The 22,212-nt window shown below is 45.5% G+C and overlaps 11 protein-coding genes across 11 annotated transcripts; 6 read left to right on the forward strand and 5 right to left on the reverse strand.

Annotated features, from left to right (window-relative positions):
* Positions 1 to 1,530: 1,530 nt before the first annotated feature.
* V2V93DRAFT_363950 (uncharacterized protein) lies at positions 1,531 to 3,082 on the forward strand. Its single transcript, XM_066908734.1, has one exon. It carries the CDS (start codon positions 1,958 to 1,960, stop codon positions 2,873 to 2,875), a length of 918 nt encoding a protein of 305 aa, XP_066767818.1. The 5' UTR covers positions 1,531 to 1,957; the 3' UTR covers positions 2,876 to 3,082.
* A 1,257-nt stretch (positions 3,083 to 4,339) lies between these two features.
* On the forward strand, positions 4,340 to 5,092 carry V2V93DRAFT_363955 (6,7-dimethyl-8-ribityllumazine synthase; the record flags this gene model as incomplete). The annotated part of the gene is made up of 1 exon (XM_066908735.1): positions 4,340 to 5,092. A coding segment is annotated over exon 1 (380 nt), but the record flags the coding sequence as incomplete, so codon positions are not given.
* V2V93DRAFT_363956 (complex 1 protein-domain-containing protein) lies at positions 5,067 to 5,631 on the reverse strand. The gene is made up of 4 exons (XM_066908736.1): positions 5,528 to 5,631; positions 5,413 to 5,462; positions 5,323 to 5,354; positions 5,067 to 5,263 (listed from the first exon to the last, which is right to left on the reverse strand). Exons 1-4 carry the CDS (start codon positions 5,571 to 5,573, stop codon positions 5,137 to 5,139), a joined length of 255 nt encoding a protein of 84 aa, XP_066767820.1. The 5' UTR covers positions 5,574 to 5,631; the 3' UTR covers positions 5,067 to 5,136.
* A 151-nt stretch (positions 5,632 to 5,782) lies between these two features.
* On the forward strand, positions 5,783 to 7,906 carry V2V93DRAFT_363960 (cytochrome c oxidase subunit VA-domain-containing protein). Its single transcript, XM_066908737.1, has 3 exons — positions 5,783 to 6,061; positions 7,070 to 7,311; positions 7,385 to 7,906. Exons 1-3 carry the CDS (start codon positions 5,880 to 5,882, stop codon positions 7,420 to 7,422), a joined length of 462 nt encoding a protein of 153 aa, XP_066767821.1. The 5' UTR covers positions 5,783 to 5,879; the 3' UTR covers positions 7,423 to 7,906.
* A 17-nt stretch (positions 7,907 to 7,923) lies between these two features.
* Positions 7,924 to 9,133, reverse strand: V2V93DRAFT_363962 (nucleoside diphosphate kinase). The gene is made up of 6 exons (XM_066908738.1): positions 8,988 to 9,133; positions 8,861 to 8,919; positions 8,716 to 8,808; positions 8,579 to 8,655; positions 8,455 to 8,519; positions 7,924 to 8,392 (listed from the first exon to the last, which is right to left on the reverse strand). The coding sequence occupies exons 1-6, from the start codon at positions 9,018 to 9,020 to the stop codon at positions 8,264 to 8,266; spliced, it is 456 nt and encodes a 151-aa protein (XP_066767822.1). The 5' UTR covers positions 9,021 to 9,133; the 3' UTR covers positions 7,924 to 8,263.
* A 70-nt stretch (positions 9,134 to 9,203) lies between these two features.
* Positions 9,204 to 11,830, forward strand: V2V93DRAFT_363964 (uncharacterized protein). Its single transcript, XM_066908739.1, has 2 exons — positions 9,204 to 10,000; positions 10,068 to 11,830. Exons 1-2 carry the CDS (start codon positions 9,679 to 9,681, stop codon positions 11,441 to 11,443), a joined length of 1,698 nt encoding a protein of 565 aa, XP_066767823.1. The 5' UTR covers positions 9,204 to 9,678; the 3' UTR covers positions 11,444 to 11,830.
* A 111-nt stretch (positions 11,831 to 11,941) lies between these two features.
* V2V93DRAFT_363966 (glucose inhibited division protein A-domain-containing protein) lies at positions 11,942 to 14,257 on the forward strand. Its single transcript, XM_066908740.1, has one exon. It carries the CDS (start codon positions 12,059 to 12,061, stop codon positions 14,162 to 14,164), a length of 2,106 nt encoding a protein of 701 aa, XP_066767824.1. The 5' UTR covers positions 11,942 to 12,058; the 3' UTR covers positions 14,165 to 14,257.
* Positions 14,192 to 15,205, reverse strand: V2V93DRAFT_363967 (kinase phosphorylation protein-domain-containing protein). The gene has a single exon (XM_066908741.1). It carries the CDS (start codon positions 14,983 to 14,985, stop codon positions 14,254 to 14,256), a length of 732 nt encoding a protein of 243 aa, XP_066767825.1. The 5' UTR covers positions 14,986 to 15,205; the 3' UTR covers positions 14,192 to 14,253.
* A 919-nt stretch (positions 15,206 to 16,124) lies between these two features.
* Positions 16,125 to 17,757, reverse strand: V2V93DRAFT_114115 (kinase-like domain-containing protein). Its single transcript, XM_066906763.1, has 3 exons — positions 17,645 to 17,757; positions 17,379 to 17,551; positions 16,125 to 17,308 (listed from the first exon to the last, which is right to left on the reverse strand). Exons 1-3 carry the CDS (start codon positions 17,679 to 17,681, stop codon positions 16,292 to 16,294), a joined length of 1,227 nt encoding a protein of 408 aa, XP_066767826.1. The 5' UTR covers positions 17,682 to 17,757; the 3' UTR covers positions 16,125 to 16,291.
* Positions 17,758 to 18,018: 261 nt separating this feature from the next.
* V2V93DRAFT_363974 (glycoside hydrolase) lies at positions 18,019 to 20,929 on the reverse strand. Its single transcript, XM_066908742.1, has 2 exons — positions 19,674 to 20,929; positions 18,019 to 19,609 (listed from the first exon to the last, which is right to left on the reverse strand). The coding sequence occupies exons 1-2, from the start codon at positions 20,605 to 20,607 to the stop codon at positions 18,054 to 18,056; spliced, it is 2,490 nt and encodes an 829-aa protein (XP_066767827.1). The 5' UTR covers positions 20,608 to 20,929; the 3' UTR covers positions 18,019 to 18,053.
* A 30-nt stretch (positions 20,930 to 20,959) lies between these two features.
* On the forward strand, positions 20,960 to 21,820 carry V2V93DRAFT_403192 (uncharacterized protein). The gene is made up of 2 exons (XM_066912618.1): positions 20,960 to 21,495; positions 21,557 to 21,820. The coding sequence occupies exons 1-2, from the start codon at positions 21,063 to 21,065 to the stop codon at positions 21,586 to 21,588; spliced, it is 465 nt and encodes a 154-aa protein (XP_066767828.1). The 5' UTR covers positions 20,960 to 21,062; the 3' UTR covers positions 21,589 to 21,820.
* The last annotated feature ends 392 nt before the right edge of the window (positions 21,821 to 22,212 follow it).

The raw sequence follows: 22,212 nt of genomic DNA on the forward strand, positions 1-22,212 counted from the left end.
AGGCTGCTGTTTAATCAGATAGGGGATGTCCTCTATACTCTTGATACTCTTGCAATCTACAACAACATCATTCATCTGTGAGTCTGTTCACGACTTTTCTGACAATGCCCAAAAAAGAGAAATACGGCTTCATTCTGCAAGCATAAATATAATAACAGTGTCAGATATTGAATCTTGATAGGATCTAAAACCGCACCAGATAAGCTTTCATTCGAGCTGCAAGTGCTTAAACCTTACTCGGTAACTTTAACTCCAATTTTGTGCCACCAACACACTATATCGAGACATGTGTCGGCTGCACTGTGGCAATCAGAATCTGCCTTATCCTCTTGCTTATCTTCCTCACATCGCGAGCAGCACAGATATTCTCTCCTTCGACGCAGTCTGCCTCCGACAGACTTTTGCATGGACTACGCCACAATGACCGACAGCTGTCTTGTGATTCCTTATCTCACTCTGGCGTTTGATCTGGCAGCTGTCTACAGCCGCAACACTGCCAGCCTGACCCTGCGGCCGCACCCTGGGTCGCCTGAGTGCGCCGGTAGCTGCTTGCGCAACCAGAACGGCGACGCCAGCTTATTTTCGGCTGCGCAGCCCTCCTTCTCGCCATATACCTCTCTTTTCTTCCACCTTTCGCCTCTTCTCCTCTTCCGCCTTCACCTCTGTCTTCTCTTCGACTCTCCACCCTCCTCCCCCCCTGCGCTCCTCTCGAGCCGTCTCGTCTCTCTTCTCCATGCCCTCGCTGCGTCTCTCGGTACGCGGTTTTGTCCGCGTCGCCGCCGTACTCGTCGTCCTCTTCATCCTCCTCGCTCCTCCCAGCAGTCGCTCCTCCTCAGACCGCGCAGGCTCGACTTCTTCCTTTTACCGTACCTCTACTGAAGGGCCGTACACCGACGGCGTCAGTCTTCCTATCGAAGCCGGCTCACCACTGCAAAAACAGCTCGCCGCTAACCCGCAACAAGTTCCCGCCGCTAACCCGCAGCAAGCTCCCGCCGCTGTTGCTGGTACCCCTATTGTCGGTGATAAATCTGAGGAGCTTGAGCGCATCAAAGACGAACAGTTTTTGCCACCGACTGCAGAGTACAGCACGCCTGTTGCCAACTCAGTCTCTGAGCCGGAGCCTGCTGCTGACAGTCCTGCCGCTGCTGAGCCTGTCGCCGAGTCTACTGCCAAATCAACAAACGAGCTTGCTACGGAGCCTGCTGCTGAGACTGTTGTTGATCCAAATGTTAAGGCTTTTGAGTCTGTTGTAGAGCCTGTTACTGAGACTGTTGCGGAGCCTGTTGCGGAACCTGCTGCTGAGACTGTTGCGGAGCCTGTTGCGGAACCTGCTGCTGAGCCTGTTGCGGAGCCTGTTGCGGAACCTGTTGCGGAACCTGCTGCTGAGCCTGTTGCGGAACCTGCTGCTGAGCCTGCTGCTGAGCCTGTTGCGGAGCCTGTTGCGGAGCCTGTTGCGGAACCTGCTGCTGAGCCTGTTGCGGAGCCTGTTGCGGAGCCTGTTGCGGAGCCTGTTGCGGAGCCTGTTGCGGAACCTGTTGCGGAGCCTGTTGCGGAACCTGCTGCTGAGCCTTTCGCCGAGTCTTCTGCCAACTCAACAACCGAGCCCTCTGCAGAGCCTGTAACTGAACCCGTCGTTGCTACTGAGCCAATCTCCGAGCCTGTAGCAGAACCCATTGTTGCGGCCATCGAGCCAGTAGCTGAGCTGCCTGTTACTGCGGCGAGTGAGCTCTCGACAGAGACGAAGGCAGTTGCCGTTACTGAAACTAAGTCGGAAAAACCACTTTCAGTCTACTTTATTAACAGCCCTCGGTATCATTTCGAAGTCGTTCTCCCTTTTCTTACTGTACTATCGTCTATTCCTAAAATTGATGTGACTCTCTGGGCGCTCGCCGAAGGTTACAATCGATTTGGTGTTCGTCCGATTCTTGATGCGGCAGCCAAGCCCAAGGGTCTAAAGATGTTTGACATTGAGAATATCACTTCGCTTGGCAAACAACCCGATTTCATCTTTCTCACCAGTTGCCCGGAAGACGTTAACACCACATCTGCCAAATTGACTGAATTTCTTGAGAATGGCGCATACGTGCAATGCATTGTGCACGAGGCGAGCAAGTGGGATCCTCGTGTAGATGGTGAATCGCCGTACGCTGAGCAGATCAACTTTATGATTCCGTGGGTGAAGAAAGGTCAATGGGAATTTGTCACGCTTGCGCCACACGTGCAAAAGTACGTGCACGACAAATTTCCTACGTTTATGTCGACCCCGGATGTGCAGTATGAAGGAAGAGTGCTTCATCCGGTTCTCAAGATGGCTGAGACTGATCCTGAGGTTGATACGAAAAAGCCGTTCGCGGCCATCCCGGGAAAGTTTGAGCCCTGGCGTCGAGACTATGACCGGATTTTTGCCAACTATGTGAAAACGATGCCGGAAGCTGATTTGCATTTGGTTGGATCCGGAAGACCGCTTGATATTCCGAAAACGATTGAGAGTCATGTGCATTATCGTCGCAACTTGCAGTTTCCACAGTACTTTGCGCATTTGTCGACTGCGATTGGAATTATTCCTGCGTTTGCCAGTCCCGCATACACTCTACATCAGGCGTCGTCGTCGATTGCTACGGCTGTTATCTGTGGAGTGCCGTTGATTGCAGATGAGGCGATTGTGAAGGCATATACGCAGATTCCAGCCGATGCTATGTGGGTGCAGGGGCAAGACGAGTCAGAGATCGACACGTTGGCACGGGTTAGTCGGATGGGACCCAATGTATGGAAGGAGAAGAAGAAACGGATACTGCAACTGCGCGATGATATGATGGAGCAGAATAAGGCAATGTTTGTGAAGACGCTTAAGGATATAGAGCTCAAGAAAAAGTGAGAGGAGGATAGAGACGGATAGATCTGAACCTTAGATTGATTGGATCGTTGTATAATTATGGCATTGTATTATATTCTGGCACTTCTGAAATTGATTTCGTTTTATGTATTTATTTTATTTTTATTTTTTATTTCTTTTTTGTGTTATGTGTTTTTTGTTCTTCAATATTTTTTTTTGTTTTACTGTCCTGTGCTATATTGTAATTGTTCATAATCGTGTTTGTTGCTTTCAACTTTGATTTACGATGCTAATATGTACTGCATGACAGATTAAGAGTATTGACTGACTGCTACTACTACTAATAATAATAATAATAATAATAATAATGATAATAATAATATCAATCACAACAACAACAATAGAAGCATACTCTGACATAGACTATAAGACATAGACTATAAACCTGTAAACTGTTGACTGTAAGCTGTGGAGACTGTTGAGAGCGGTCTGAATTACCTTGTCCAGGCGAGCCGCAGCTGGTGAGGCGGAGGATGCGGTGCGGAGATGATATTATTTATGATCACTAATGTCAGAGAAGGAGATGTTCAATAAATTAAGAGGCAGGAGAAATAGAGTGGATGCAAAAAAAAATAGCTAGGGGTGTGTATAAAGAGAGATAAAAGACGAGAGATAATAGAAGATAGGGGAGCTTGATTGCCAAGGGAGGAAGTGCGCTGACGCGGCGGAGCGATTTATTCGAAGTAGTTTGAGATTCTTTAATTTCTTTATTAGAGCAGCTAGGCGCAAAATCCCATTGCTTTTGATTAACCAATAAGTTGACATTTATATCAGCTATTGCTGCTTCCTCACAGGCAAGAAAAATGAATATAAGATTACAGCACGGCGTGTTTTCTCAACGCTTCGCAGCTTCCTTTTCCGACGGCAAATTTTTGAGATTTTTACCTATACCGTTTTTTTTTAGTTTTTTTTAGCTGATGATTTTCTGACCCGATTCATTCTAATTTTCCTGCAGCGCATGCTCAATGTCTCGCCTGCATTCTCTCCTCCTTCTGTTATATCATTTCTCATATTATTTCTTATATCAGCTATTATACATCGTTTCTGCATTTGTGCCTTCGTCTTCGCTCTGTCATCGTCTTTCCTGTCGGTTATCACTCCATTTTGCCGCCGTGACCTCAACGCTCTGCTCTTTAACTTACCTTTCCTTGACATCAGCCCATAAACTCTCTTTTGGGTTTAAAAAATACTGTTACTAATAACTTAGTAATTAACTCAAACCTTAATTTAGATCTGCTGACATTAGCATACGCGCAAATGCTGAGTAATATGTGAACGCCCTATTTTATCTATTTTATGCTCTCTAGACCCGCTGACCGCTTGCCGAGTCAATCAACTACGTCTTCATTCTACTCTCCCCCACACATCCATTTCACACCCTATTTCATACTCAATGGCTGAATTCGAGTTTAAGGGCCCCGGCCATATTGCTACCACGTTCTCTGGTATGTTTGATTTTCAACTCACTCACTGTATCCTGCAGCTGTGCGGGTACTACAGCTGTCTTGACCTCATCTCGCTAACTTGTCTCTGCCTCCAGGCGAGAACCTGCGCATCGGCGTCGTGCACACCCGCTGGAATGAAAAAGTTATCAAAGAGTTACTCAAGGGTACGACCGACAAACTTCTCGCTCTAGGCGTGAAACCCGAAAATATTGTTGTCGAATGCGTCCCCGGCTCGTATGAGCTTCCCTACGCCGTCTCGCGCATGTACGCCGCCTCGCAGATCCAGGCGTCAACTTCTACCGCAGGGTCATCGGCCGGTGTTGATCTTCTTTCCGGTGGAAGCACTACGCCGCCTCCGGCTGCTACTACTGCCACCAAACCCTTCGATGCCATTGTTGCCATCGGTTGTCTCATCAAGGGCGAGACCATGCACTTTGAGTATATCTGCGAAAGCGTCTCGCATGCTCTCATGCGTATACAGGTAGATCTCGGAGTGCCTGTTGTCTTTGGTGTTTTGGCGTGTCTTTCTGAGGAGCAGGCTCTCGCGCGTGCCGGACTCGTCGAAGGAAAATCGCATAACCATGGTGAGGACTGGGGTGAGGCGGCTGTTGAGATGGGTGTAAATGCTGCAAAATGGAATAGCGGGAAGTTCTAAATCATATTTGTATTAAAAGGGGAGAGAAAGAGGTCTATAAATTTCTGGTAGAATTGTCTAATGCGCAAAATAGTAGTATATATATATATATAAATCATTATCTATTTTTTTCTATCTACACTAACTTCGACCGTCGTGCCTTTTCAAACACCAATATTCCGTACACCAGCATTAGAGTATGTTTCTAGTTGGTTATGACCTCGGCGCAGTAAATACTCGACCGTCGTAAAATCCGATTTTAATATATGTCGATGTTGTTCAAATTGTTCTCTGCAGATCTTATATTAGCTTGTGAATACTGCTACTGTTACGCCAGCGAGAGATCATACCGTGTAAAGAGAAGGAAATTTTGCCTCGAATCCTACATCTAATAGTCAGTGTCTCAGATTTATTTTGATATGGCTATCGTAAATACGTACCGGTGGCTTCTTTCTTATAGCGCGAAGACATGACCGATACAGGCTCAGCACTAAATTAAGAGTAATGTCGTCAGCATCCGCTTGTCGCTTACATTCATCATAGCCCAATAAATACCGTCGCGCTGTAATCCTGTAAGCCGACCTTTCCTAGCCACGACCATTCTGCGTCTGCAAATCAAATGTAGATACAATTAAATGGTTTGCCAAAGCCTAGACGATCATCGGAATCCTCTCAAAAATCTCTTTTTCAGCCTCTGCCCAAATGCATTTCTAGTAAATTTCTGGGGTTAGGGAATATAAGCCATCGAACCACGCCGGCTCAGTTAGCGCATCGTCAAAGGGCTCACCCGAGTTTTCATCCTCTCCTCGTCTTTGCCCTTCGCTCGTCTCTTCTTTCTCTTCCTCGCTCTCTCCACTCTTCCAGCTTTTCATTCTCTCATTTTTCTCCTCTATTTTTCTTTTTTTAAATGGCTTCCTTCATTCGGTCTTCTGCATCCGCCGCTCTGCGACGACAACTTCCCGCCGCGCGACAGCTTCCGATTGGAGCTAACAAGTCCGCCGTGCTTGCCTCCACCCGTGTCGTCCGCTCGACCGCCGTCAGATGCTACTCTGCTCATGGCGAGGAGTCTTTTGACGAGTACAACGCTAGGTACGTGTTTTATTTCCGTCTGTCTTTTTCGCTGATTTCATGTGTGTCTTTTGTCGTTTCTTTTTTTTTTCTCTTCGTACCGACGAGGAAGGATGTGCGTAATGTGTTAGTTTTGGAGCAATGGATAAATAGGTTTTCAAGAACTGGGTTACCCGGAGATCATTAAAGGCTGTGTTTTCCTTTGGCGATTATTTTTATTCATCATGGTTTATTGATCAAGAACGCGATTTCGACAAAAGTCATGCAATGCCCAGTTCTCAAAATAGAAGCCGTGCAGCAGACAAATCACGTCTTCTAATCAATTTCATACGGCTTGCACTTGTCTTTTGCTCAGAATATTTGATTTTCATTCTATATTAAAAGCAAATTCGTTGCAGGTGATCTGTCTTGCTCGAGGGTGTCCTCGACAAGCTGCTGTCAAATAAGATCACTCGCAATGCAGTCACGCAATCAGAAATTTGTTATTACTGATAACTTGAGGGTTTCTCTTCCTTGTTTATCAGGCACTTTTGTTCGGGAGTTCACCTTTCCTTTTTGATCTGTTTTGATTTGAATATTTTATTAGAGGATTATATTTTGAATATCCTAGATGGAAACAGTGACAGAGAGAACTGGCTCCGACCGCAACACAACGACAACAGATCAATTCAGCAGCCTCACGCCAGAAACATTTATCTACGACAAAATTATTATTCAGCCTCTTCAACACATCATAACAGTTATAATATCAAAGATTATGCGATAATCAATCAGACCATTTCATCTGTGACGCTGGATACGGCTGTCGAGGCGCCTAATGCAATGTGTGCGCACTGCCAATTTGGAGAGCTGTGGTTGGCTTGTTATTTTGGATACAGTGTGGCGGAATTCGTGGCTATTTATCTCTGGTTTTGGAGAACCATGACAACTCTGGACTGAAGTCACGTGGAGACACTTACGCACATTCAGACGCACATGGCATTCAGATATCGAAATGAAGGAGTGAGACACTAACTGCAGTCTTTACAGATTCGAGAAGGAGTTCGACGGTGCATACGATTCATTTGAGGTGCAGAGAATTCTGACAAACTGCTTCTCGTACGACCACGTCCCGTCGCCGACTGTAATTGTAAAGGCTCTCGAGGCCGCGCGCCGTGCAGACGACTACGCGACCGCTGTGCGCGTGTTTGAGGCTATCAAGCTGAAAGTTCCTGCGAAGCACCACTATGAGGCGTACCTTGAAGAGCTGAGCGAAATCCGCCAGTCATTGGGTATGTTCATTTTATCATTAATTCTTTAAAGAGGGTTTAGCTTGTGTGTTTGGTGACTAACTGTGGGATTTAGGCATCACGCTCAAGGAGGAGCTTTTCCCCGAGAAATAAATAAATAAATAAATAGGAAAAACTAGGTTTATATGAAGAGGTAGGGGGAAAAGAGAGAGATATTAACAGTTTTGTTTCTGTGCGTTTGTTCTTTATATTGATATAAAATATTTATGTATAAAGCTCTACAAGATTTATTTGTACTTAGTTCAAATCTCATTCGAGTGCTATTTTTTTATATCTTTTGATTACTCTCTATCTTTTCTGCTTGTCGAGGACCGAGTTTTGCAATATCTCCTTTACTTCCATTTGTTTATTTACTCACATACATTTGACATTTACATCTTCTTCAATACATATCTTATTATGATAGTTGTTGCCGTGGGGTTTTTGATATTTTGGTTTATATCTTTGCTCTTTACCTCTTCTTACTCTCGCTTTAGTAAGTAATCATCTTTTTTTATTTATTAATTGTGGCATAGTTTTTTTACGTATAATTCGGAGAAGTAAAAATAAAAATAAAAAGGATATATATCATCATAAATAATCACTTTTTTTCTTATATGGTCTCATTCTATGTCTCAGGAAACAAATTCTTGTATTACACTTGTCATATAGTAGTCGCGGATGGAGTAAATGTAGGCTCAGTACATCAATATTATCATATCTGCGTGTTTATTCGATTTAGGGCAATAAATATCATAAAAATCATGATAATTCGCTTTTGTCTTTCTTTTCTATTACTATCACTAGCGAAAAAAAAAATTCTGACAAAAAAAGAAAAAACTACATAGCTAATGCTCTCTTAGCTAGTTCAATTTGCCCGAGCTTTTTTTAATCACGGTAACCGCAATCAATACAACTACTTCAAAAATAGAAAGTTAGAGTTTAAAAAGGAAATTTACTCGTAGATCCACTTGAAGATAGTGGGAGTGTACGAAACAATCTCCTCAGGCTTGAACCAGAGACTGATCTCCTTCTTGGCGTTGTCGACCGAGTCGGAACCGTGGCAGACGTTGCGGCCGACATCCTGTTTTTCGAAAAATTAGCTTGAACTTTTTTCTTAATTAATAGAAAATACAAGAGACATACGATAGCGTAGTCACCACGGATGGTACCGGGGACGGCAGCGAGGGGGTTAGTGGCTCCGAGGAGAACTGAGAAAGCTATAGTGTGAGCAACGATATGAACGAAAGAAGAAAAAGGGAATACGCACCACGACCGGTCTTGACGGCATCCTTACCCTCCCAGACCATAGCACAGACGGGACCAGAAAGCATGTACTTCAGGAGACTTTGGAAGTTGTTAGTTTGAGAATGAAGTGAGGTACTTTGAGAAGGAAACTTGGCGTACCCAGGGAAGAAACCCTTGGTGGTGAGGTCGGCGTAATGCTCACGGAGAAGGGACTCGGTGGCGTTGGTAATCTTGATACCAACGAGCTTGAATCTGCTTAGGTGTTAGAAAGGCTATGATAGCAAAGAGACTATAGAGATCGTACCCCTTCTGCTCGAAGCGGGAGATGATGGGCGAGATGAGTCCACGCTGGACACCATCGGGCTGGAGAATTTATTTGTCAGAAACGCATTCAAACACTTCAATTGATTCAACACACGTAAAACACATACCTTGATAGCAATGAAAGTCTGTTCGTCGGACATAGTTGAGTATTGTATGAATAGAGAAGACAGGTGAAGAAGCAGCCCAAAGCCGACACGAAAAAAAAAAAACTACCTCGCAGAAACGGACCGGAATTTCTAAACCCAAAATAATATGTAAATTTTAAGGGGTTAGTGTAAGGCATGCGTGTTCAGCAGCGTGTCAACAAGCACGCTGAAGCCAGGAACAACTCCTGGCCGCGTACTTCACCTTTCCCCGCCTCTATCCCTCTTCCTCTTCCCACCACTGAATTCCGAGAAGACAAGCGAGTGTTTGAGAGTGAATAGTGTGTTGTGTATGTGCATATTTCACAGCAGAAGAGAGTGTTTTCGCGACGCAATTGCCTCGCGTCTTTGAATCACGTCGTTGCTGCCGCAGTCCGCGCCGTCGCCGCGTCCGGGTCCAGTGCCCCTGCTCGCGTCGGCCCTCTTTGCTGCTGTTCCTCTTCTTCCTGCATTTGTGCTTGTGAGTCTTGTGCTGGTGCCGGTTGCAGTAGCGGTCTCGCCGTCTAAATCGCAGAGAGCACGGAGACAATCGGGAGCTAAAAGCAGCGGTAGTCACAGCAAGTCGCCGCGAAAACGCATCCGCTCGCCGGTAAAGACACCCACTCGTCATCCATATCGCCAGAGAGCTGTAATCCGCAGCAGACACGCTATTCGAATGGACTCCTCTTCGCCTGTTCCTGGCATAGCCCGCTCTGCCTCTTTGCGGGCAACCACGGGCAACCGTATTTACCAACTCCGTCTTGTCGACAAGATCCGCGCTGAGCCTGATGCTCAGCCTGCGACTTCCTCTTCCCCTGCAGTTATTGTCCATCCTACTGTCTCGTCCTCTACTTCTACACCGCAAAGATCAAATACTACTCCGTCGGTCGCTCTTAGAGAACGTCGTCGCCAGCGCGCATTCCGTCTTTCGCTCTCTATTCCCAAAGCTGCTCCACCGCCTGAAGTCACTACGCCTGTAAATGAAGACGATTCATTTGGTATGCTTTTCTGTTTTATCACCTCTTTTTTTTTTGAGAGAGCTGTGTCACTGACCGACTCCTCAAGCGCCTGACCTATTTGTGTCCCCAAAGATGCCATCAAAGCCTCCGCGCGACTCAACGTTGTTCGACGACGCAGCCGACAGCTTCCTCACTCTTCTCGCTGCCAAAGAGCGACGGGTACTTGAACTGCGCTCCGAACTTGCAAAAGCCGAAGCAGACCTGCAACATCTTCAACACCAATACTCCACCCACGAAGACCGCTCGCGTCGTGTCGCGCCGCCAGCATCTCAATATGCGTCTAAAGTCTCGGCGTCAACAGCAGCTTCGAATGTCAATGCGCATGTGCGAGCGCGCTCGTCTGCTGATTGGCACAGTGTTACCTCGGCATCGAGCTCGAACAGCAGTACTAGCACGGCTGCTACCGCCACCGTTGCCTCCGATACCAAACAGTTTGGCGGCGCCGGTCGCATGCTGGGATCTTCTTTCCCGTTTCCGAGTCCGCCCAAGACAGCGCCTTCTGGTCGCCCGCTGGCACCGCCACGTACTTCTTCACTTGCTGATCAGTCACCTACCGGTCGCGGTATTGGCGATAGCTTGTCATCGAGTCCAGCTCCGATAGAAGACTTGCCGTATTTGATGCACAATGATGAGTTTGAGTTTGATGGTGAGTCGGGTCATAATCCGAATGTGCCGATTCGCGCCGACGAGGTGATATACATGGGCAAGAAGCTAGCCGAAGGGATTAACAGTCATTTTTGGAATTTTTATAAAGATTTGAAGTCAGCTGCTATTGGCGAGGAGATTCTCAGCGGCAGTGGCCATAGTGGAGGTTCTTCTAAGCGCGGCTTGGGGTCACCGCAGCCGTCGGCCGTTGAGGGTCAAGTCACAAACAGGACAGTCGTCTCTGAGCGGGGTGCTAGTAGAGCAGCGACTGCATCAAACACATTTGATTGGCGACATTCGCGTTCTTCAACGTTCGACTCGCGCGATAGCGCCAATGATTACGTTGACGAAGACGATGAGGAAGATGACACCCTTCAGCAGTCTCCGTCGCCTCCAATCCGCCATATCTCAAGTTTCACCACCTCGCCTGACGAGCCGCTTGGTGTTGACTCGGCAGAATTTCGAGGATCACCTCCGAGCAAAAATCATCCGCTAGGCGAGTATAGTGGATACAGTGTGTTGCGCGAGACTCCGGCCGGAGTGTCGACATCGCTTATTGATCTTGAGTCGTCTGAGGATGAAACGCAGACATCTTTTACTGCTACCGCGTTGCCGACGACGACGGATACTACTGTGCATTCCCATTTGTCTTCTACGAGCTCAAGTAAGCGGTATAGTGTCTACAATCCAGATTTCGACCTTGCTGCAGCTGCTGGGAAGCGGAGTGGTAGCAGTAGTCGGAATAGCAGTAAGAGCCGTGAGGCGTCTTTTTTCTGACCGGTTTCATATATATTGCTTGTGACACCGCTTTACTAGATATATATTTGCCCAGGATTTTGAGTGACACTGGGTCGGCGGTATGACATTATGATGATTGCATATGATATTGGGTAAATTACTTGTGAATACTCTGGCGCCCTTTTTCCTGTACATTATATATTGTTTTTCAATTTTCTTGCATATGATTTTTTTAATTTTCTTTTTTTGTGGATTCTTGGAAGTGGGAGGGAAGGAGTGGGAGTAGTTAGTTGGACAGTTAATGCGCAGTTTATAAATTCATTTTGTTGAGCGCGAGTCAGACGTGTGGAGACTTTTTTTAACACTGTTATTATTGTTATTATTATTTTTATTATTATTATCATTATTATCGTTATCATCAGTATCTATTTTCAGAGTATATGATGTAAGTTTAGAGTTGAATGAAATAAATATGTGCGACCGAAACCTCGCTTCAAAAAAATAATGAAATTGGGAGTTCCAAAAAAAAAGATGCCAGCCGTCTCCGCTACAACGAGTTTGGACTTGCCATCTAAAAATCGCACCGCAATCAAAATATATATATAGATAAACTTACCGACGGAGCCATCAGATCAGAATTAGCAGCTATAAGCCATGGCAATGCTTTTTCCAAAGCGACGCTTGGCTGTTTGTCACTCATTCACCCGCATATTCACCCGCGCAATATCAATACATGCCGAAAACATCGCATCAGTACTCGAGGCCGCAAAAAATCTGCAGAATACGCCCGAAGTAATCGTTATCGGGGGAGGACATGCTGGATGCGAGGCAGCAACTGCAGCAGCTCGAGCTGGCGCAAAGGCGATGCTACTTACGCAATCTATTTCGGCTATCGGTACTGCTAGTTGTAATCCTTCTATCGGCGGCGTCGGGAAAGGAAATATCGTGCGAGAAGTCGATGCACTGGACGGGATTATGGGCCGTGTATCTGATTTGAGCGGTACGTATTTTGGAATGTTGAACGCATCTAGAGGAGCTGCTGTTTGGGGACCGCGATGTTTGATTGATCGGAAATTATATAAAAAGCACATGCAGCGAGAGATTCTGAATTATCCAGGTCTGCAAGTAAAAGAAGGTAGTGTGAAAGACCTGATTATTGAACACTATGCTTATGATACTAGCCAAGCAGCAACTAATAAGCAGTATGGTGTTGTTCGTGGTGTCATTCTCGATACTGGAGAAATTATCCCGGCAAAAAAGATTATAATCACTACCGGCACTTTTCTTGGGGGTGAAATCCATATCGGATTACATTTCTATCCAGCCGGTCGTATAAATGAGCCAGCTACATTTGGAATCAGTGACACGCTCGCCGAAGCAGGATTCGAACTTGGAAGAATGAAAACAGGAACTCCTCCCCGCCTTGATGGGCGTACTATCAATAAACGTATACTACCAACTGCGCCGGGAAGTGCTGTTCCCGCCCCGTTCAGTTTTATGCATGACAGAGTAGCTCTAGATGAGCAATTATCGGTTCATACTACTTGCACAAACGCGTGTTCTCACGACATTATTAGAGAGAACTTGCATACCACGTTGCACATCCGCGAGACCGTACGTGGACCCCGGTACTGTCCATCTATCGAGGCCAAAATCATCCGGTTTGCGGACAAGGACGCACATCTAATATGGCTTGAGCCAGAAGGATTTGACACAGATGTGGTCTACCCGGCCGGATTTAGCGTTACTTTACCTGCGGATCTGCAACTGCAAGTGCTGCGGTCGATGCCAGGTCTCGAGGATGTCACGATGACGCAGCCTGGATATGGTGTTGAATACGATTTTGTGGATCCTAGGCAGCTTAAACCAACTCTTGAGACAAAACTTATCGATGGACTTTATCTTGCGGGGCAGATTAACGGCACGACGGGATACGAAGAAGCTGCTGGTCAAGGTATTCTTGCTGGCTTTAACGCCGGATTTGCGAGCACCGATAAACAGCCAATGATTTTATCAAGAAGCGAGGCGTATATTGGTGTCATGATTGATGATTTGATTACGAAGGGAGTTGAAGAACCGTACCGGATGTTTACTTCGCGCGCTGAGTTTAGACTAAGTTTGCGCGCCGATAATGCTGATTCGCGATTAACTCCAATTGGATACAAGCATGGGGTCGTATCTGATGAAAGATACGCACGTGCGAAGCACAGTAGTGAACTTGTCGAACAGGCTATAGCGACCTTGAAAGGCACACAAATGTCTTGTAAGGCATGGACTGCGTTCGGTGATCCAAATGATCCGATCCCCGTATTTAAAGGAACCGAAAAGCGCTCCGGGTTTGAAATGCTGGAACATCAAGCTAGATTTTGTAAGCCGCTACTGTCCGGTCTTGGATTTCCTAGAATGGACGAGTTGACTGATGCAGTTGTTAACAAGATTTGCTTTGAGGCGCAATATCATAGACTAATCATGCGTGAAAATATGAATATCAAAGCATTTATGGAAAGTGAAGAGCTAGAATTGCCAGTTGGGTTTGACTATACTTCATTGCCAATGTTTTCGAAAGAGGCTACTGTCTTGTTAAATAAAGTGCAGCCTGCTACGTTAGGACAAGCGAAGCGAATACAGGGAATCACGCCCGTTGAAATCATTGAATTACTGCGACTGAGACACAAGTTCAAATCTATGACGGCAGAAAGCACTCCTATGGGTACTGCTGTCAATGTGGAGAGTGGACGAGAGAGCAGAGCAGAGTTATAGCTGTATATATTGGGAGAGTTACATAGGGGCGTTTTGTAAATATTATTTTCAGATTTTTTATATAGATTCTTCTTGTGTAAATTATACTTTTAGTCCCTCACTAAAGCTCGCCTTGACGGGTGAATATTATCTTCGCTCTGATTGATGGTCGGCTGACGATCTTCTTCATCGCGATGACGATGATGGTTATGATGAGCATGATGTGTGCGGCGATGACGGTGGCGAGTTTCTGAGCTGTCGTCATCTGGAGACTGGTGATGCCTGTGATGGTGGCGATGCTTATGTTCTCTGTGTTGCTCATCTCGCCTGGATGTTCTTTCTTCTTCTCCTCTTCTTGATACTCTGTGGCTGTCTCTCATTGAATCGTCGTCTCTTCTTGGTCTTCGACCGTGATCTCGCGTTGGTCGTCTTTCGCGATCGCGTCGTGATGTCCCCGGACTTCTACTCCGGCTTCTGTTAATGCTCGGACTTCTACTATCTCTGTCTTCAAACACCGTGTTTTTAGGGACATATGGTACACCCAGAGCCTCAGCCAAAGCTCGCTCTTCAGCCTCCTTAATCTTCATCCGCTCCTCAGCTTTCTTTCTCCTATGTCGTTCCTCATCATTCGTAGCTTCTTCTTCGTTATTCTCTCCAGAATTTTGTTTATCTCTAGAATACCACAACACATCATTTCTCTGTCCGAGTCGCTGAATGGGAGCCATTATCGAATGACCAAGGTAATGATCACGCTGTTTGTCTGATTTTACTTCTTCCCATGAGAAGGCAGCGCGACCTCCGCGAACCCCTTCGCGAGTAGACTTTCCCATCATCAGGTCCATGGTTCAATTGATTACCCAGTTTTTTAACTGGTTTCGCTTAGTTTATTGCTAATACTTGGAATATTGGCGGTGTAGAAGATAATAATACTTGATAAGAATTGAATAATTTCATGTCATGAGCCGCACTTCATGAACTTGGAAGTACTGCAGACTTATCCCAAGATCGATCATTCATACGCCAGCATTTTGATAATCAGCATTTTGATAATCAGCTTTTCGTATTTTAAAAGATTCCAACCCTTCCGAAGATCCTGAACTACTTAGTTTAGTCGATATTGTTTTTTATGCATATTTATTTACGTGAGCTTTAAATTTACTGCAATCGTCCGCAAGAACAGGACAGCTTATCCAGCTTGTTTCTACACTGGCTGATACTAATCTGCAGCAGCTCACTATCACCACACATAAAAATGAAACAGAAAAAGGTAAAAGTAGCTATTCAACAATTTCACTGCTAACAAACATACATGACTCAATATAATTCGTAAGATGCGTCACGCGGCAAATGCCGCGTGATCATCATCACCGCTATTTCTCCGCGTGAAGACCAGGTGGTCATGACGCCCGTCTCCTTTGTGGTGAGATTTTTCGGCTTGGATTAGATTATCAATTGTTTTTTCGTTTATTCATAAGCATATAAAGCAATCTCGTTTTGCTCTTATGCAATCTCCTCTTCGTATATGGTAACGGACCAATTTACAGAAAGGGAAATGAATAGTAATTGGTACTTATTGCTATTATTGATCGAAATATTCAATATTGCAAACAAAACAAAAACATGAGGTACAACAGAAAAATATAAATAAATAAAAACCAGTGAAAAAAGACATTTTGGAAGACTCAAAACGCACAAAATACAGATTGATAGCCTCATGATAGAAATAAATAATAACATAAAAATAAAAAACACGCGAAATTTTAACTTCAATTGATTCTCTGGCTGAGAAATATGGGCATGCAAATTACTATGCATAACAAACCTGCAAAAACACACATCTCCAAAACAGCTTCAAATCAAAAGAAGAAAGACCCTATTTCACAAGTACGCCAGTCAAATTATATATATAAATAAATAGTCGACACGCAAAAAAAGTGAACTTATTAAATAGGAAACAAACAGACCCAATTCCAATAAAGCAACGCATAGAGCAAGGAAAAAAAAGGACGACGAGAAACCCGTTTTATGCAACAAAAACCAGACATATTTTACTTTACCGACTCGCAATATTATTATAAAACATCAATATGTTTTCATCCCTCATAAAAAAATCAAATAATTTTCAGCAATAGAGCAAAATCGACTTCTTTACTCAAGAGTGACCTTCATCTGATCTGGCGTCAAAGGAGTAAAATTGTCCAAATCGATTCCTGCTTGCAAGAGCGCTGCTCGCGCATGTGGCGGAACAAGTTTGTCGTTCAGTTCTGGCGCGATCGAAAGCTCATGCACAGAAAAATCGAACAGCGGCGGTAGCTCGTGAGGTGGGTTAGCTGGATGTCTAGAATCCGGCAGCTGTGTATAGGGATCACGCAGCTCGTCAAAGAATGGGTGGCACATCGCCTCGATCGCCGACAAGCGCTGGTTTGGATTGTACTCCAACAACCGAGAAATTAGATCGATGGCATCGGGAGGACCTCTCCGGAAGACCTTGGAGAATGGGTGTGGTCGGATCTGAGGGAACTTATGCTCCATGTAGTTAGGGTTCATTGTCTTGATCTGTTCTCGTGTGGGAGTTCCCAAAACCTTGATGATCTCAACTAGCTGGTCAATACCAGAATCACCAGGAAACAACGGCTGGCCAAGCATCAACTCGGCCATCACGCAGCCAGTGGACCAAACGTCGATCTTTGTCGTGTAATTTGTAGCGCCAAAAATCAGCTCTGGAGCACGGTAGTAGCGCGAGCAAATGTATGACACGTTAGGCTCGCCAGCAACAAGGATCTTGGCCGATCCAAAATCGCAAAGCTTGAGCACTCCAGTCTTGGGATCGGTGAGAAGATTCTGGGGTTTGATGTCACGGTGGCAGATGCCCTGAGAGTGGATGAAGGCGAGCGAACGGAAGAGCTGGTAAATGTAGAGCTTGATTTCAAGCAAGGGCATTGTAGTTTTGAGCTTGGAAAAGTGACGGGATGCTCTGTAAACGGTTTCGGGAACGAATTCTAAGATGAGATTGAGGTAGACCTCATCTTTGGGAGGGGGCAGAAAGGCGTCGTCTTTGCGCTCGTAAGCGTTAGATGAGCGACCAGTTTCGGAGGAGTAGAAGAAGGCAATAAGATCGACAACGTTAGGATGCTTTACAAGACGCATGATTTGTAGTTCACGGTTCTAAAAAAGGGATTCTGTTAGTAATGAGAGAAAGAAGGCAGTGCACGATTTGATACAAGGAGAAACCGACTTTGAAACGTTTGTCTTGCAGCACACGTTTGATGGCCACCTCGGGGCCAGAAGGTTGCAGTTTCGTATGAAAAACGATGCCAAAGGAGCCGTTCCCAACCATCTTGCACTCAGTGTAGCAAAGCTCCTTGATCTCGCCAGTGCGGCCATCGTGGACCTTCTCGCGAATAAGGTCTGGCAAAGGGGGTGTTAGCAAGGTCAATGAGGGGAACAGCGGGGTGTCGGCTCAGCCCGGCACCGGAAAAACTAAGAAGCATATGCACTTACCGCCGGGACGCGCGTTGGTCAGGCTATTGTAGGACATTGGGGATGGGGGAAGCAGGAGCAGAGTGGAAGCAGGGCTGGAGTGGTGAGGGGAGCACAGCGCCTGCCCCGGGCGTCACCCAACGTCGCGGGTCATGTGGTGGGTATGACTACTCAATTAGTCACCATATTATGACGTCACCAGCAGCAGCAGCAGCAGCAGAAGTGCTGACGAGACAGAGTACAAAGGATTGACCAGGCCTTGGCTGCTAGTCAGAAAATGATAATGATGACGAAGATAGATCAAGTTTATACGGTTCTGGATCAGAGAGAGGAAGCAGAGGAAGGGACAATAGTCGGAGGTGCTCACTATGGTACTATCGCAAACTACTTATTATTGCCATAACTTTATCTCATCTATATATTATCATGATTACTCCTCCAGAACAGGGGCCATACTCATTATCTGAGTCACTAGAGACGTCCATCCTGCAAAATGCTTCACGCCCTTAGGCTTGCCCTCGCTCTGCTCGTACTGTTCCCATGCAAATCCTGTCTCCTTCCACTGCTTGTATACCGTCTGCACAATATTCGTGCGCAGCTTACTGTAAATATCACTCAACTTCGCACGGTCAGTCACGCTCGTCTGCTCATCATCATAGTAGTCCTGTGCTGTGCGCAGCGCAAGGTAGTTCATATTTACCCAGATTGCGCCACGCCAGTAGTCCTCATCCTGTCCAAACGCGGCATCGCGTTTAGTCAAACTGCGGATGCCAAACTCTGACCAAACACCCTCGGGATCTGACAACCTGTCGAGTATAATGCCAATCTTGTGCGCGGGTACTAAGCCGAGCAGAAATGGCATAAGCGTGACATAACCTTCGTGGCACTCATGCACGCGAGCTTCCGTCTCTGCGTCCCAAGCAAGGTCGCAGTACATTCCCTCATCTTCACTCCAATGCAGCTCCTCCAGATTCCCCAATATGCCCTTTAGAATAATCTCATATCGTTCAATGTCCGCGACTGGCGCTTCAACAAACCGTCCAATCTTAATCATGGCATTCGTCATAGCGCCCATCCATGCCATAAGATCCACATGCATTTCAGCTGGATGAGGTGTTGCGGCTCGAGGATAGTCATCTAGTCCCGAAGTCAGACAGTGGTTGGGAGTTCTTCCCCTCCATCTGTAACCCTCTGTCCATGACGGCGGACGCGCCTCATCAGGACTATGCCACGATCGTATATCTGCAGCTTGTGTGCGTCTGAACCAATTATAGTGGCGTTTGAAAATTGGATATAGTCGTTTCAAAGCAGCTCGGGCCAGAGCCGGAGAGTGTAAGTATGCCATTCTCGGCGACAAGTCGGGGAAATTAACCAGTCGCTGCTGCGTATCATCATTCGCCGGCACCGGTATCCCCTTGCGTTCCGCGTAAGCAAACTCCTCTATTTCTTCGATAAGGCTGGCGAGAGAAAGCATTATCGTTGGCGGATTAGCGTACGAAGGATACTGCGTCTGAAACTCTTTAGGTACCTTACTACGCGCCTCTTCACCGAGTATCTGCTCACGCGCAATCCATCCATCTTCATCGGCAAGATTGAACCAGCTCTTGATAATCTCAAAGGAAAGATCTGGATCCCACTTTGACACCAATAGTAATCCAAATCCTTCATCCCAGTAAAATCCTCGAGGGAAAAACGGACGCGATGGTACAGTACAAAATAGCTCTGAAGCCGTAACTTCAGCAACTTCAGACTCGCCTTTATTATTCCAAAACTCCTCTTCCTCTTCATCATCATATGCTCCTTCTGAATTGTCAACGAGTGACGTACCATGAAAGTAGCCAACACCGCCTAAATGATTAGAGAGCAATGATTTACCAAATGCCTCATATTCCGGTGAATTGAATGGCTCAGAATGCGGGAAAACCTTAGAGTATCGGTCGTCGAATTCAGTAACGGTAGCATCTAGCAGAGAAGTTACTCTATCGGCTATTAACAACAAGCGTAGATTAGTAGATTTTTCAACTCAGATCTTCAGAACGCATAAACCTACACGTAATTGGTGTCTCTCCTTCGTGATCAAACAGAATATCAAACTCGAATTCGCCTTTGAAATTTCGCTGCAGAAAGTGCAGATTCCCAGCTTCTGGGGTATCGTACAACGTGAACAGTGGCACTGCACCCGGCATAGCCTCGCGAGGAAACGTAGATTGAACTTCTTTTATCTGCTCCTGCATTACAGCCATGTAATAGTCCATCGCTCGCCAGATGGTATCACTATTAACTCCCAGCGACCGAGCGTGCCACGCTTCAGCAGGATGCGCCATGCCGACCGGATGAGTATTGTCCGCAGCAGCATTAGATTCTGGACCATACGTAGCCGTCATTCGAAAGTTTCCCAGACCGGGTATAGCACCTTCGTATTTTACATCGTCTTTATATCCTCTTGCGTTATAGGCACTCGTGCGGCTACTTGTTGCCAACCCCTGCGTACCAAAGTAAAAAACAACAGAGATCGTAGCCTCAGGAGTCTTTGGCACCCCTCGAACACGTAATGCCCAGCTCGGTCCATACTTAACAAACTCAGTAGTTATGTCAACATTGTTCTGCTTGTCATAGAGCACCTGTCGCCCACCGCTTCGCGGATCATACGCTTCCCATCCATATCCCTGAAAATCATCTTTGGTATCGCACGCATGTCTCGTGAACCGCATACCGGTATAAGATTCAGTATTATACCACATCAATCCGGCCAAGAAAGAATCAGGCAGCCCTCGTGGTCTTATACCAAAGTACAAATTTGGCCGATACGGTCCCCATTGTAACGTGGCGTTCGATTCGCGCGCATGCTCGGCGAGCAGTAAAGCATCTGCGCCGTCATCAAATTCAAGAATATCATCCTCGTTTTCAAAGTCCTCATATGCAAATGCAGTCAAAGAAACACACAAGAGTCCAAAGAGAAGGACGAGTCGTAATCGAATCTGCATCAAGAAAGCCTCGACTGCCGGCGTAATTGGGGTTAATAATTCGCTACTGCAAGCGGCTAAATAAGCTAAGGTTACTCAATTGATATAATAGAGGCGAGATATGTCTGCCCGCAAATAAAATAGCAATGTCACAGTTTTGAATTCACTGTCGAAGGGAAATCAAAATTGTTCATATCGAGTCTGAGGTACGTGTGAGGTTGGGAGAACAGAGTTTACATCAGTGCTCCAAAATAGTGTTTGAAATGTAATATAGAGCTGTATCCACTATTTTGGTATGTATAGAGGCAATAAAAGTTTCAAAGCTAGAGTAAAATTGGAAACTTTTAACTTTGTATTTCCGATCTTGGGACCAGCTACCTATTTCAAACGAAAATATTATAACCTTGCTATAATATATATTTATTTGTATATACATTCTTCCCTTTTTCTTTGACGTTGTATATCTATCTGCTCAAATGGCTCCGATCCGCACACCACAAATCAAGAAAATGTACAAGAAAGAGCGTAACACCTCAAAAGCCACCAAACAACCGGTCGACTTAGAAATGAAAGTGAAGAAAGCAGGAGATGTGTTATCACAGGGATCCAGCTCTCGGAAAACGTCTTTGTCTGCGGCGAAATCTAGATCAAAGTCATTTGAGTCGATGATGAAGGAGTTAAAGCAGCAAGAGAAAGAGAATGAGGAAAAGAATGGCAAGAACACCTTTATCTCGCGTGGACTTATGGGAGAAGGCGAGATTACTTTTACGGTTGAGAAGCGTAAAAAGAAGAAGCAGACAGTCGAAGAAGATGGGGATTTGGAGGGTGAAGAAGCGGGAGAAGAATTCTCTCGACGAAGAGAAAGAGATAGTGGTAGAAAAGCCCAGCGCTGGGCTGGGAGACGAAGTGGTATGTATTGCGATACTAGAGGCTCTTGATCTGAATGATCCTCCTGCTAACTCTTTTTTAGCAAGTAATAACGTTATACGAAAACTTCTTTAATGCTGTCTCTACTCCGATCTTGCATACTGTTATTTCCCGGGCGTTTAAGGACATTTTCTATATGGGCAATTAATATTCCGTAATATAATAACTGATGTATATTGACGAAAAAAAAGTTGAGTCTGTAGTTATGTACAAAGTGCATATATGCAATCGCTGCAACTCAATAATATCCAACCCCCAGATATAACGGCTAGTCAGCCGTGAATAAAACAAAAATAATAAACTTGTATGCATGCCATTATTCCAAATATAATAAACGCCCGTAATAATTAATAAATAAAACCCCAAACTCTGTAACAAGACCATATGTATATCTCTTTCCTTGGAATGGCTAGTTACCCGAATCAATCTTGCAATATGGCATCCTTTGGACCAGAAATATATACACTATCTGATACTCGGCTTTGCAAATACTTTATTGTTCATTCGGTGATTTTGCTACTAATCACGTTCGATAACCTGCTCCTGCCTTCTTGTTCTCCGAGCAAGAACAACTTTTTGGTTTTCAACTCGAATATCTCCCGAGTCCATACCCACAGGGTTCCGGGTCGCAGGGCAAGGTAAGAAATGTGGAGCCGCGACGGTGAAAACTGCGATGAAGAATGTGGTTGAGAAAAGTGA

The sequence above is a fragment of the Kockiozyma suomiensis genome (assembly GCF_038497685.1).
Source record: "Kockiozyma suomiensis strain NRRL Y-17356 unplaced genomic scaffold V2V93scaffold_2, whole genome shotgun sequence".
Lineage (NCBI taxonomy): Eukaryota > Fungi > Ascomycota > Lipomycetes > Lipomycetales > Lipomycetaceae > Kockiozyma > Kockiozyma suomiensis.

Coding starts and splice junctions, on each gene's coding strand:
- V2V93DRAFT_363950 (XM_066908734.1), top strand. CDS start 1,958: ATGTTTGACATTGAGAATATCACTTCGCTTGGCAAACAACCCGATTTC.
- V2V93DRAFT_363956 (XM_066908736.1), bottom strand. CDS start 5,573: ATGGTCGTGGCTAGGAAAGGTCGGCTTACAGGATTACAGCGCGACG. Junction 5,355..5,412: donor CTATAAGAAAGAAGCCACCG/GTACGTATTTAC, acceptor TATTAGATGTAG/GATTCGAGGCAAAATTTCCT. Junction 5,264..5,322: donor AATTTCCTTCTCTTTACACG/GTATGATCTCTC, acceptor TAAGATCTGCAG/AGAACAATTTGAACAACATC.
- V2V93DRAFT_363960 (XM_066908737.1), top strand. CDS start 5,880: ATGGCTTCCTTCATTCGGTCTTCTGCATCCGCCGCTCTGCGACGACAA. Junction 6,062..7,069: donor TTTGACGAGTACAACGCTAG/GTACGTGTTTTA, acceptor CAGTCTTTACAG/ATTCGAGAAGGAGTTCGACG. Junction 7,312..7,384: donor CGAAATCCGCCAGTCATTGG/GTATGTTCATTT, acceptor TGTGGGATTTAG/GCATCACGCTCAAGGAGGAG.
- V2V93DRAFT_363962 (XM_066908738.1), bottom strand. CDS start 9,020: ATGTCCGACGAACAGACTTTCATTGCTATCAAG. Junction 8,920..8,987: donor AGACTTTCATTGCTATCAAG/GTATGTGTTTTA, acceptor TAAATTCTCCAG/CCCGATGGTGTCCAGCGTGG. Junction 8,393..8,454: donor TCCGTGGTGACTACGCTATC/GTATGTCTCTTG, acceptor TTCGAAAAACAG/GATGTCGGCCGCAACGTCTG.
- V2V93DRAFT_363964 (XM_066908739.1), top strand. CDS start 9,679: ATGGACTCCTCTTCGCCTGTTCCTGGCATAGCCCGCTCTGCCTCTTTG. Junction 10,001..10,067: donor AAATGAAGACGATTCATTTG/GTATGCTTTTCT, acceptor CGACTCCTCAAG/CGCCTGACCTATTTGTGTCC.
- V2V93DRAFT_363966 (XM_066908740.1), top strand. CDS start 12,059: ATGGCAATGCTTTTTCCAAAGCGACGCTTGGCTGTTTGTCACTCATTC.
- V2V93DRAFT_363967 (XM_066908741.1), bottom strand. CDS start 14,985: ATGGACCTGATGATGGGAAAGTCTACTCGCGAAGGGGTTCGCGGAGGT.
- V2V93DRAFT_114115 (XM_066906763.1), bottom strand. CDS start 17,681: ATGTCCTACAATAGCCTGACCAACGCGCGTCCCGGCG. Junction 17,552..17,644: donor GACCAACGCGCGTCCCGGCG/GTAAGTGCATAT, acceptor CCCCTTTGCCAG/ACCTTATTCGCGAGAAGGTC. Junction 17,309..17,378: donor TGCAAGACAAACGTTTCAAA/GTCGGTTTCTCC, acceptor TCCCTTTTTTAG/AACCGTGAACTACAAATCAT.
- V2V93DRAFT_363974 (XM_066908742.1), bottom strand. CDS start 20,607: ATGCAGATTCGATTACGACTCGTCCTTCTCTTTGGACTCTTGTGTGTT. Junction 19,610..19,673: donor AGGAGAGACACCAATTACGT/GTAGGTTTATGC, acceptor TGTTGTTAATAG/CCGATAGAGTAACTTCTCTG.
- V2V93DRAFT_403192 (XM_066912618.1), top strand. CDS start 21,063: ATGGCTCCGATCCGCACACCACAAATCAAGAAAATGTACAAGAAAGAG. Junction 21,496..21,556: donor CTGGGCTGGGAGACGAAGTG/GTATGTATTGCG, acceptor ACTCTTTTTTAG/CAAGTAATAACGTTATACGA.